Source organism: Ctenopharyngodon idella, chromosome 7 (genome assembly GCF_019924925.1).
Source record: "Ctenopharyngodon idella isolate HZGC_01 chromosome 7, HZGC01, whole genome shotgun sequence".
NCBI classification, from domain to species: Eukaryota; Metazoa; Chordata; class Actinopteri; order Cypriniformes; family Xenocyprididae; genus Ctenopharyngodon; species Ctenopharyngodon idella.
Genome location: NC_067226.1, coordinates 21,472,836 through 21,485,277, shown reverse-complemented (window position 1 = coordinate 21,485,277; position 12,442 = coordinate 21,472,836). Strand labels below are relative to the sequence as shown.

Sequence of the window (12,442 nt, the reverse complement as noted above, 5' to 3'; positions counted from 1 at the left end):
GAAGCCCACTGCAAGGAGGAAAACTTGGATGATTCTCAGGGTGTAAATTGCTGCGTGTCACGGTGGGAGAAATAAAAGTGGGAAGTGATGAACAATAGAGCGGGCTGTTTCCGGGAGGCGCCAGAATTCCCGAACAACTTTCGTGCTCTTTCTTGTGCATACCGATAGTCAGCCAAACACACAGCTCGTTGTTGCTGCACACAGACCGCTCGGTTCACACTAGCTGCAGGCTTTGTGTTATATGAGAGTTTTAGGCGAGAACACCGAAGAGGGAGAATCAAACTGCCGGCGTCCTGTTGTCAAATGATTTGCATACGGACTTCCGCCCCCCTGAATTTAGTTTCTGCATCAACTAGCAAAGGCAGTGGGCAGACCTGAGCCCTCATTTCAGGCGCAGTCATGCGGACTTGACATTTAAACTCGGTTAATATTTGGACATGAACGGCACACACGTGTATTTCGGATGGTCCCGATGGATTTGGATTAAACGGCACACTGGGATCTGACACTTGCATTTTGAGAAACGTTTACTATGCTGGATATCTGCCGGCTCTTGTGGATGTACCGCGACTGTTTGCGGTTACTTCCCGTGTAGAATTAGGGTATTGCATTGGACCCAGTTGGGTATTTTGTAGCAGGAAAATGCATCTCCTTGGGGCTATGACTTAAAACGGGGATTCCTCGTCAGTTTGCACTCATCTGTTTGGATCCTAAAGTAGGATACAGCCAGATCCTCCAACCCTGTCTGGTATCTGATGTCTGAATGCTCTGATGTCTATTTCAATGTGTCATATTAGAAGAGTTGACCATCTCTTTTGGATGGAGTTTAACCTCGCGATCTTCTTTTGACGTCTTGGACAGCGTGGATGCATTTTAGATCGTTTTTTAGGTTGGATTACTTCTTTTTTGGATACATTTTTTACAGGTTGGATCTTCTCGTTTATTTCGGGTATTTAAACTCGTTGCTTTCTGTGTAACTACTGTTGAAATTACACGCTTCATTCTTGTGATTCGTTTTTGACGATCCACTGGGTGAAAATACTGTGTGATCTCTTGTTTATTCATTTATTGTTCGTTGAAAGCTTTTGCACACCATGACTTTCTTGTCCGGGGCAGCGGTTCTGTTGCTGCGTGGACTCGTCATCTCTGCGGTATTGGGCTTAGAGAGTTCATACACGAGTCAACTGTCGAACCGAGTCACTCCTGATCCAGCAACAGCAGCTGTTGCTCCTACAGGTAAGACTTCTGTATCCTATCGCAAATCCAATCAACCTGCGTTATTCTATTTGTCTTTATGGCGGGGTTTTAGTAACACAAGATAGGCAGATAAACGCATAGATGCTCGATTGTCACTGCTGTTTTGATGAGGGAATGTTGACATGTTATGTCACGGCACCGTGGGTCCTGGTGGTGGGCAGGTCTCTCTCAGCCTCGCATCACTTCTGGACGATTCTAAAGAATCTAATCCTTTCCCTGTATGTGTGACTGCTTATGAAAGTGATGAAGGTCAGGACAACATCCATATGGAATTCCTGCTGCTCCACCAATAAACGCTTGGCATGAGAGAGCAGGAGGGAACCCCACAGTCAGCAGGCAGCACCTCCATGAAAAGAAATCACAAGATGGGGTTTTCCATGGCCACTGGCTGATATAATGCCTTCTTAAAATCCACATTTATTTTATACAATACTCAGTAAGCAACTGAAACCGTATACACTTATTTTCATTAACAAGACAATGGCAAGCCATTTGAACATTTATTGCTTCAACTAGTATCTATTTTTATGCTACTAGTATTTTTGTTATTTTTAAGTAATTAATAAATAATTCAATAGTGACTAGTATCTTTTTTTCAGTAGTAACTTCCATTATACTAGCATTTATTCTAATAGTGACTAGTGTCTATTCAGCCAGTCACTAGTACTTCTGCTGCTAGTCTCTATAGTCACTCACTATCCCAGTAGTGACAGACAGGCCTAACTATTCCATTGTTATGGCTAACAAATTGCATTTTTAGTTTTTTTAGTGACTATTCATTAGGTACAAGTACATGTGTATTGGTTAACTAGCCCAAGATTCAGAAATATCATGCCCATTCGAACTGTAATTTTTAATTCAACTTTTAATATTTGTGTTGGATTATTATAATATTACTTCTAGTTGATTATTGTAGGTATTGTAGGTTTGTTAAAACTGATGTGGCAGGAGTCACCCATTCATTGGTTAATGACAAATTCTGAAATGTCTAAATATTGGCAGATTAACTGATGCCCCTGATATGCTGTATGTTTATCGCTATTGTATACAAGACTGTCATCATGGGTGGGACAACTGGGAATGCTGTCCTAGGCCCTGTAATGAGGGTGGCCCAATAAGTTCTTCTATGGTATAGCCTACTATTGAGCCTTCCAATAAAAAAATAATTTGGGCCCTGTGAATTTAGAGATGACTGTATACTATATATCTCTTTAAATTGACACATTTGATCTACAGAAAGAGATCTTCTGGGACACTCCTGCATCTTTTAAATATCAGACAAATACAAAATAATGAAAAACAAAAAGAAGCTAAACAAAGGCTTGGGATTTGTACCATACTGATAGTTAAGTATAGACAAACATGACTGTTTCAGTCAGTCAATCAGCTTATTCTGGTTCATAACCCCACAGCTGTTTTTCCCAATATTAGCCATGCCTTTAATGACAGTGAATCGTTTCTGAGGTGCAGCAGTCTGGTCAGAGCGCTTGCTGAGGACACAGGGTGAGATGACATTGCTTTCTGTACTGAGTTACGAACTGTTCATATGATGAATGCAGTCCAGGTCTGTGGTCATACAGGAATGGAGACTTAATCAGAAGGGTAAATAACCTGCATGCGAATGGTAATTGACTCCTCAGAAATGAAAGCCCTTGGGCAAATTATTTCAGCTGTTGCTATAGTTTAGTACACTCTAATGGACACTTGTAATGAATTGCACTACTGTTCCCAGCTGCAACAAACTCCTTGAATTAAGAAAACTCTTAGTTATAATTTTAAGTGCAATGACACTTGGGGTTTTCTTAACTTAGGTGGGAGGTTGATGCATTTACATTTTGAGAATTAACATACTGTCAATTGTAGTCTTTACCCCTGCGTTTTGTAGCCAAGAAGTCACATTTCAACACACAGCATGTATTATTATAGTTTTAACTGATAGTTATATCACATTGACAACCCGATAAGCTCATTGGAAAAACGTGCCTGTAGCGACATTTCTGCAAAATGATTATTTTCACAACACTTTGAAAGTGAAATGTCCAGTGAGTGGCACTAAAATCACGTTCAGTTTTATCTGAAACAAATGAATGAAAATTTGACAACGTTGGTTGTTGAAGTTCGGAAATGAAATATCCGTGTTGAGTGGCGTTAAAAGGTTAATGCTCTGTCGCATTTAAAAATAACGTTTAATCTACAGTTTATCTACATTAAACCCTACAGTTATTAACCGCCAACTCTTTTATTGTGACGTTTTTATGGGACTCGTACCGGAGCTCTCATTGCAAGTGCAATGCTGTACCAGGTGAGCTACCAAGCAAGTTTACTATACATCAGAAAAGCCAAAAATATGGATCTGGTTATATTATGCAAACATCAAAATGGATTAGTTTAAAAATCATGTGGTAAAGTGTTTTGATGTCATGACATGGTAATGTGAAAGGAACCGTGCAAAGTGTTTTTATTAATCAATAATTTGCCCTGTAATCATAATTTGTAGAGATTTGCCAAAATGTAGGTAGAGGCGAGTTTTTCCAATGAGCCTAGTTTGAACATTGATGACAATTATACGATGAGACCTCTTTACAGCCTCCTTTGGGAGCTGATTTTCTCAACCTCCCCAGGTGAAAAAAAAGTACACTTCCATAATGTACTAAAAGTGCTCTATTTTCACACACTAATTTTGTACTTAAGATAGTATATTAAAAGCACATTTTAGTTCTCATTCATGGTGTCTCAAAATAGTAGTACACTTAGATGTTCTTACGATTATCTTAAGAAGTACTAAAAAAGAAGTTTTAGAATATTAAGTACAAAAATAGAGCACTTTAAGTACATTATGGAAGTGTTCTTTTTTTTTTTTTTTTTCCTCACCTGGGTCCAAATGAGTCGTTATGCACATACACACGTTCATTATAAGAACATGAGAAATGAGAGGGCAGTGTTTTCAGTATTGTTCTCCAGCCACTAACGAGTTTAGTTAACAAAGTTAAATATCATCATTGAACGTGTATGTAGCAGCTGTGTTGGCATGTATACTTGTGAATTGTGCTTTACTCATTTATTTACTGATTATGCACAAGCATCAGTGGATATCAAATTAAATGAAAGCTGTCAAACCTGAGCAGTAGGCCGTGACACCTACAGGGATACATGCAGTCCTGCCATAGACAGATAAAATTACTGACTCTGAGTGACAAATTAAGTGCTTGTCTTAATACATATTTACACAGGCTGCTTTAAAACAGTTTTGTGTACTTTGTTGAGTCTCCACTATATCAATAAGGGTGCAGTCGTCATGGGATACAACCCATGAGGAATATTAGGACTTCTTGGAATTCTGTTGCTTAGTGGAACTCAGATGAGCTCTCAGATAGTTGTTTAAAGATAGTTGTTTAAAAAAAAAAATACTAGCAGCTGTGGTTGCCAGAACTTTACTATAAAAAAAAATACAATGATTATGCTACAAGATATGATGCACTTTGGTTTCTAACTACGTATGTAAACTACATTTGTCAACATTTGAAGTGGATCAAAACCTTTCATCAAAGTTGTCCTAAAACCTTCTTCTTAGGACAACTTTGAACTTTGTGGATCCACGTCAAATGTTGACTACTGTATATAATGTCAATATACCATCCTGTTAGAGCTATTACTGTTTGATATTGTGAAATGTGCTGGTTCTGACAGGTGGACAATGAACGGCCACATGATGACTTGTAGGTTATCATAATTGCCTTTTAACAGCATACGTCACGCAGAGACAACACCACCATGGTAACACACGATACTAGAAGAATGCACAGAATTAGCATAAGAAGCAGCATAACATTTTCTGATAACAAAAATAAGAAGAAATCTAACTTTAAATAAAATATATAAACAAATTTGATTGTGTAGGTAATTCTGAGAATGCCCAATAACTTAAAAGGCGATTAATGTATTTTACATACATCTGTGCCTTATGTATTGGCTTGTTAAATATACATTTTCTCTGTATTGTTGTGATTCTACGGTGGCCGAGAGAGCTCAACACGCTGCATCTGAGGAAAACGCATGCAAACAGAAAAAACACCAGCAAATTAAGAAAACATCTTCATCAGTTTGACAACACGTGCTGAAAAAGTTCACAACACATCCAAATACAGAAATGCGCTGCAAATACTCACAACACAACCAAACACAGAAACGGGCTGCAAAAGTCCACAACACAACCAAATACAGAAATGCGTTGCAAATATTCACAACACAACCAAATACAGAAATGCGTTGCAAATATTCACAACACAACCAAATACAAAAATGCACTGCAAATACTCATGCGTTTTTGTAAATATTTTTACTATAAATGCTAAATGAGAATTTGAGCTGTTTGTATGCATGCACTCGTGTAGCCGTGTGGCGATTGCCTCTGGCGGCATTGTGCTTATGTGCGTGTGTGCTGGGAGTTTGACTTTAAGCTCTTTGTGTGTCAAACAGCCCCACTGGTGTTGACCTAGCGACCCACATCCCATCTGGACTGTGGTCATCTGCTGCTTTACAGGATGCCTCTGTGAATGTACATGTGTGCAAACTAGAAAGAGCGAGGAAAAAGATACAACTCTTATGTATTTCACCAGAGAATTAAAGAAAGAGCACATAAGCTATTATGAGTAGACCCTGCTTGTGTCTTTGTGAGTGGCATGTGTTGAGCTACTTGTTCAGTGAAGGTCTCCCAATTGTAAGCACAGTAATGAAGGAATTTCCTGTAGCACAGATGACTATCATAACAAATGTGCTCTGAGTGAAAGGTCGATTGTTTTTGTATGTCTTTTAGATAATTTGAATACACTTTGTCTTAGAGGCTTAGATGTATTTGTTTATCAGCCTGTGTGTCTATTTTGTTGTCTTTCCCATATTATGAATGTCCTACATGATGAACTGGTTACTTCAGGCCATGTTATGGTATTTCAGTTGAAAGTGACCATTCTAAAATGTATTGGTACAATCCATTACTCAGTTCCATTAGTGACTGCAAGTAATTCGTAGTAGCCTTAAACTGTACAACTTTCACTATCCTGGTTGAGATAAAGTTTGTCTGTTGGAACAGCAATTTGTTTTTGTCCAAACAAGGTCATTTTGATCTCACTGGCTGTGTGAATTATCCGGTTCAGGTAATCACTGGCAAACTTGAAATGAGTGTTGATGTGCTTTTTATCTGTGTTGTTTAATCAGGATATTATTCAGTCCATAAACCAGTGTCATTAAAGTGATAGTTCACCACAAAATGAAGATTCTGACATCATTTACCGCTGATAAGGTGGGACAACTGAACTGTTTGTCCTGGCAAGAGTATTGGTAACCAAACTGTTTTGGTGACCATTGACTTTCATTGTATGGACAGAACCATTTCTCAAAATATCACATGTTCCACAGAAGAATTAAAGTCATACAGGTTTGGAACGACATGAGGGTGAGTAAATGATGACAGAATTTACCCTTTTTTTTTTGTGTGAGCTATGCCTTTAAGGGTATTCTTAATAAATGCAGTTCCTTGCTAATTCATTGCCTATTTACGTTTTCAGAAATATAATTTTTACCCTTTCTTGCCCTTTCAGACTCCTTTCAGACAGATGATAGTTTCACATACTTTCTCTGAGACACTGTATATGAGGGTAACAGTCAAAATCATTTTTCTCACTTTTCTTTACCTCTTAAAAATGCTAAATTAGATAACCTTATAGTGAATGGTGGCTAACAGATATTTACTAAAAGGATTTTTTTCATAACTTTTTTTTTTTTAAGAGACTGAAAACAGCTCTTTCATATTAACCACATTTAGCAGTTGCAGTTCCTCATACAACTAACATAAATCTCTCAGGAGGTTCTTTGGAAATTGTCTGAGGTTGTATATGTTTATTGAGTTGGCAGATGAAATCCCCTTATATTCCTGTGAACGTGGCCTTTCTCACATTAAATGCCTTTGTGTATTTAGACTGTTTAGCTTCTCAACAAACAAACTGCCTCTTAGAGGGACACTCTGTCCTGGAATTTTGAGTCTGGGAATTGTAATTTAACGTAACCTTAAAAATGTCTGATGATCTGTGTTGTTTAGACAAGAGGTATTGAAATCTGAAGTAGGACGTAAGCAATAATGCGAAAGCAGCCTTTCACATGCTTGTTGTGTCACGTCAGCCATTCAATTGTAGACAGACTTGTAATGCAACATTTTTGTCTTGGACTATAGTGGGATTAACATCAACAGAAACCAAAGTCATAGGCCTATAAGGGTTCTCCTGTTTCTTGACTGGAGAACAGCAGCAGAATGAATGCTTGGATGGCGTCAGTCTGTGTGTACTACATGTTATATAATGTTTATCAACCTCTAAATAGTGCCTCCTTAGCGCTGAAGCAACATCTAAAGGGCATCATAAACTTATTTACACAAATGCTTAAATAATGTTATGACAGAACTGCATCATGCTCATTCAGATGTGACAAATCAGCATTTGAGTTTGGGACATCTTTAACAATAAACAAAAGACTGTCCTGTCTTAAACTTACTTCAGTAGTTAACATTTTCCATTAGTAATGTCTTATCTTTTTGGTGGGCAGCAGGTGAGCCAGAACTATACCAATTTACACCTTTGTTATTATTAAAAACATAAATTAAAATAGTTAAAAATATAAATTAAAATTACTGTAGAAAAATTAAGCAATGAGTAAAAAATATAAATTATTCAGTGTTTGCTACATATCATACACTTGAATAAGCCACTTCACCCGGATATACATCACAGTATGGAAAACGGTCACAATTTACTTTATGCTGAATTAAAAAGTTTCTATATAGAAACTTTTTTCGATGGTTGAGTTTAGCTGTCAGTTGTTACTCATCTTTGGGTCCATCGCAAAGTCACAGAGTCTCTCAGTAATAGCAGCAGCACTGCTGTAAACACTGTTGTTGTCACTTTACATTTCCATTCATTTGTCTGTTAATCTCGTTATCTGGTCTTATTAAAAGGAACTCTCTGCCAGAGCAGTTGTTTTCCATAGACAGTGTCTTAAAACAAACAGAGCTATTAAAACTCTGGAAGCAGCATCAGAGCACCTCTAATGCGTGGGGCTGTGGTGGATCAGAGCTGGTATGTTATACTTCTGCTTTTATGCAACATTGTGTCTTTAAACATGCAGTTAAGGGCAAACCCTGATTGCCTACACAATTCTGAAACTAATACTATTACTAACCCCTTACCCTAACCTACAGTGATGGGGGGGTAATGCATTACAAGTAATGTAAGAGTTACGTAATCAGATTACTTTCAAGTAACAAGTAAAGTAATGCATTACTTTTAAATGTACTACAACATGTATGAGTTACATTTTCAAGTAATTAACACAAGTTTTCCCATTTATCGACTGACACCTCTCCTGTCCTCATGTTTAGAGAAATCTGGAGTAAGTTGCAGAGGAGTTGTGTGCGCTGTGTAAACATGATGGCAGTTCTAGACTAAATGTGAGCATGCATTTGCTCATATCATGTACACAAAAACAGAGTCAGTATTCCTCAAAATGAATAAAAACAGTGAAACGCAAACTCAGAATATTACACAAGCCTGCAATGATTAAATGTTAAATTACACAAGTATACTTTATGCATTTAATCTAATTTTATTAACCAATGTCGTTGATCCAATTCAACCATTCTAATAAGAAAAAATAACTCTAGTTAAACAGTAGTTTTTTTTGTTTGTTTTGTTTGATCCATTTCATACATTGTATTCTTTGCGCTGTTCTGAACATTAATATTTTACTTGCAAAAAGAACTCGCTTATTGTTCATTAAGGCCTTACAACTGATTTTAAATATATTTTTGTACTGTGTACTGAAAGCAACTTTTTCATCTTTTTATCTCTGTCTATTTCCCTGTTTTGGTAGTAGATACATTTTAATCACTGATAAGTGATGTATTTTAAAAGTCAAAATTAAAACTGGATATAGAGGATATAGATATTCTTCATTCTGACAAACAGAGTATGTGAATTACAGTATGTACAGTGTTTTCTACATTTTTAAATTGCAGTGTACAGTGGTTATTATATGGGATAGAATACACAATGCAGTACTTACTACTCATGAGTACTTTTAAATAAGATACTCTTTTACTCTTACTCAAGTAATTTATGGACAAGTACTTTATTCACACTACACCAGTAATGGGGCAGTTGTGGCCTTAATGTGACCTAGTTGTGGTCTAAATGGTTAGAGAATCGGACTTGTAATCCGAAGGTCGCGGGTTTGAGTCTCAGTACCGGCAGGAAATGTAGGTGGGGGGGAGTGAATGAACAGCGCTCTCTTCCACTCTCATTACCCACAACTGAGGTGCCCTTGAGCAAGGCACCTAACCCCCAATCACTCCCTGGGCGCTGCAGCAAAAAAAAAAAAAAAAAAAGGCTGCCCACTGCTCTGTGTGTGTGTGTGTGTGTGTGTGTGTGTGTTCACTACTCACTGCTGTGTGTGTGCACTTGGATGGGTGAAATGCAGAGCACAAATTCCAAGTATGGGACACCATACTTGGCTACACGTCATGTCACTTTCACTTTTTTTTTTTTTTTTTTTTTAACTTGAGTATATTTTTTTTTTTCAGTACTGTAGATATCATAGCATTACTGTTTGTCATGATTAGATCTTAACAATTTTAAAAAAGAATGCACAGAAAAGCCTTAAAGGGATCAATTCTGTAAATTCTGTCATCACCCTCAGGTAGTTCCAAACCTGTACAATTTTCTTTCTTCTAAAGATACTTTGAAGAATACTGTGGTCCAAATAATATTAGACCCCACTGACTTTCATTATGGAGAAACCCTTGTGAAAAAGAAGTGCATTTAATATTCTTTAATATGGACTTGTAGTGTACTTCAAATGTTAAAAGTATATTTTTACAAGACTGTACTTGCAGATATGATATCAATGAAATAGAAGTCCACTTATATGTACTTGGAGTAAATTTCATGATTGTTTAACAGAAATACACTTTTAAAAAGTTTGTAATGTCAAATTAAAAGTTTTACTTTAAAGTACATTTTAAAAATTTTTTTAATAATCTTTTGTCATGCTTTAAAGTACACTTATTTTAATATTGACTAAAATGCTAAAGCACATATAAGGGAGGGGGGTTTCATACAGGTTTGAAACAACAGGGGCTGAGTAAATGATAACCGAAGCTATAATTTTGGGTTAATCATAATTTACATTACATTTTACAAAATTTTTACACACTATATTTCTTCTCTATTAGATTTGTAATTATTTGACCAAGTATTTATTCAGTAAGGAAGTGGTACAGTGACAGGTTTATTTAAGCTATTATGTATTCACATTCTCGAGCTTTATATTATCAAAAGACTACTGATCGCAGTCTAAACTTGGGTGCTAGAGCTAGACGTCATAATCTAGACTGTCCTGACAGTATTTTTAAGGGTTTGATCATGCTTTCCGATTAGACCTAGTGGAACACATTCACACACGTCTGCTCAGATGGAACACTAGATGCCATCGATTCCGTTGGGTACTCAGTAACAGTTTGGGAATATCCTGCATGTCTGCTTCCTGCCATCATCAAGAGTATAACCTACACTATTCTCACTTGGGGTAATTAATTGAATCCCTGAGGGTTTACATTAGTACACACAGACACAAACACGTATTTCTATTATGTTATAGAGCTCCAGGCTAAATATCACTGTGATCCAATTGAAAATAAGGTTTTTATTTGGGTACTCTATAATATTCTTGTTCATTAGAATAACTTTGCTCACTGTTTCAATGTAAGTCTATTTAAAGGGTTAGTTCACCCAAAAATGAAAATAATGTAATTAATTACTCACCCTCATGTCGTTCTACACCCGTAAGACCTTTGTTCATCTTCGGAACACAAATTAAGATATTGTTGATGAAATCCGATGGCTCAGTGAGGCCTCTATTGAGAGAAAAGCCATTCAAACTCTCAAGGTCCATAAAGGTACTAAAAACATATTTGAAACAGTTCATGTGAGTTCAGTGGTTCTATCTTAATATTATAAAGCGACAAGAATACGTTTTGTGTGCCAAAAGAACAAAATAACTACTTTTCAACAATATCTATATGGGCCGATTTGGGCCGATTTGTCGCTTTATAATATTAAGATAGAAACACTGAACTCACATGAACTGTTTCAAATATGTTTTTAGTACCTTTATGGACCTTGAGAGTTTGAATGGCTTTGCTTTCAATAGAGGCCTCACTGAACCATTGAATTTCATCAACAATATCTTAATTTGTGTTTGGAAGATGAACGAAGGTCTTACGGCTGTAGAACGACATGAAAGTGAGTAATAAATTACATTATTTTCATTTTAGGGCGAACTAACCCTTTAATTTGTTCTGTTTTATTGTCTATCAGGCAAAAATAGTAAGTCATTTACGCTGAAAGATAAGTTGTCTAAGTTTAATATTTAGAGTAAGGGGTTTGTTTAAATGCATAATCCTATATGAGCAATAGTAATAATTTTCTTTGCAAACATGACTAATAAAATGTATTTGTATTCTCAATCTCCAGATGACTGTCAAGAAAAAGCAGTTAAGATCCACATACTATAATTGCACATATTCTCATGTGTCTATGATGGGACTCCAGACGCTGTTGTGCTTATCTAAGTTCAGAGCAGTCTCTTTTACGAATAAAATGGCAAGAGTAATGTTTTAATTTAACTGAAACTATTCTCTGAAGGCTTGCATTGTCCAACTGGTATCTCAGTTCATGCAGAAAATTGTCCCCAATGGAAATGTAGGTCATTTTTATTGAGCTGGACTGTGTAGCTTGTTTTGTGCCATTCTTTCTAGAGGGACTGAAGGAGTTCTTTGTGATACGCTGCATGTGGCTGTGTTGTGAGGTTTACTTGTCATTTCTAGTCTGGTCTGACTAGCTGCTTTCACGATGTGACTGGCGCATTTCAGGATACTGGTGTAGTGAAATGACGCATTTTGTAATGGAAGACACAAGAGAATCGCTGAAAGTGCAAACAATTCCTTGAGTAAAGACATGGACAGGTGGTGAGCCAAATAAACAGAAATAAACATACTTCCTCCTTTCTGAAGTATGTTTATTTCTGTCTTTATGGATTTTGTTTGCACTTCTAATTGATTCTACCATGTCGGTCAGATTTTCTA

General features: G+C 36.7%; 1 protein-coding gene across 2 annotated transcripts in view; it reads left to right on the top strand.

The window, feature by feature from the left end:
* The window catches only part of stim2b (stromal interaction molecule 2b), a 49,222-nt gene continuing 36,780 nt past the window's right edge, over positions 1 to 12,442 (top strand). Inside the window, exons 1-2 of one of the 2 annotated variants that reach the window (XM_051900997.1) lie at positions 1 to 925; positions 1,083 to 1,236. In XM_051900997.1, coding sequence (XP_051756957.1) covers positions 1,095 to 1,236 — 142 coding nt within the window. In that variant the 5' untranslated portion in view covers positions 1 to 925; positions 1,083 to 1,094. Of the gene's footprint in view, positions 950 to 1,082; positions 1,237 to 12,442 lie in introns of both variants that reach the window. The other variant, XM_051900996.1, reaches the window with a different exon arrangement.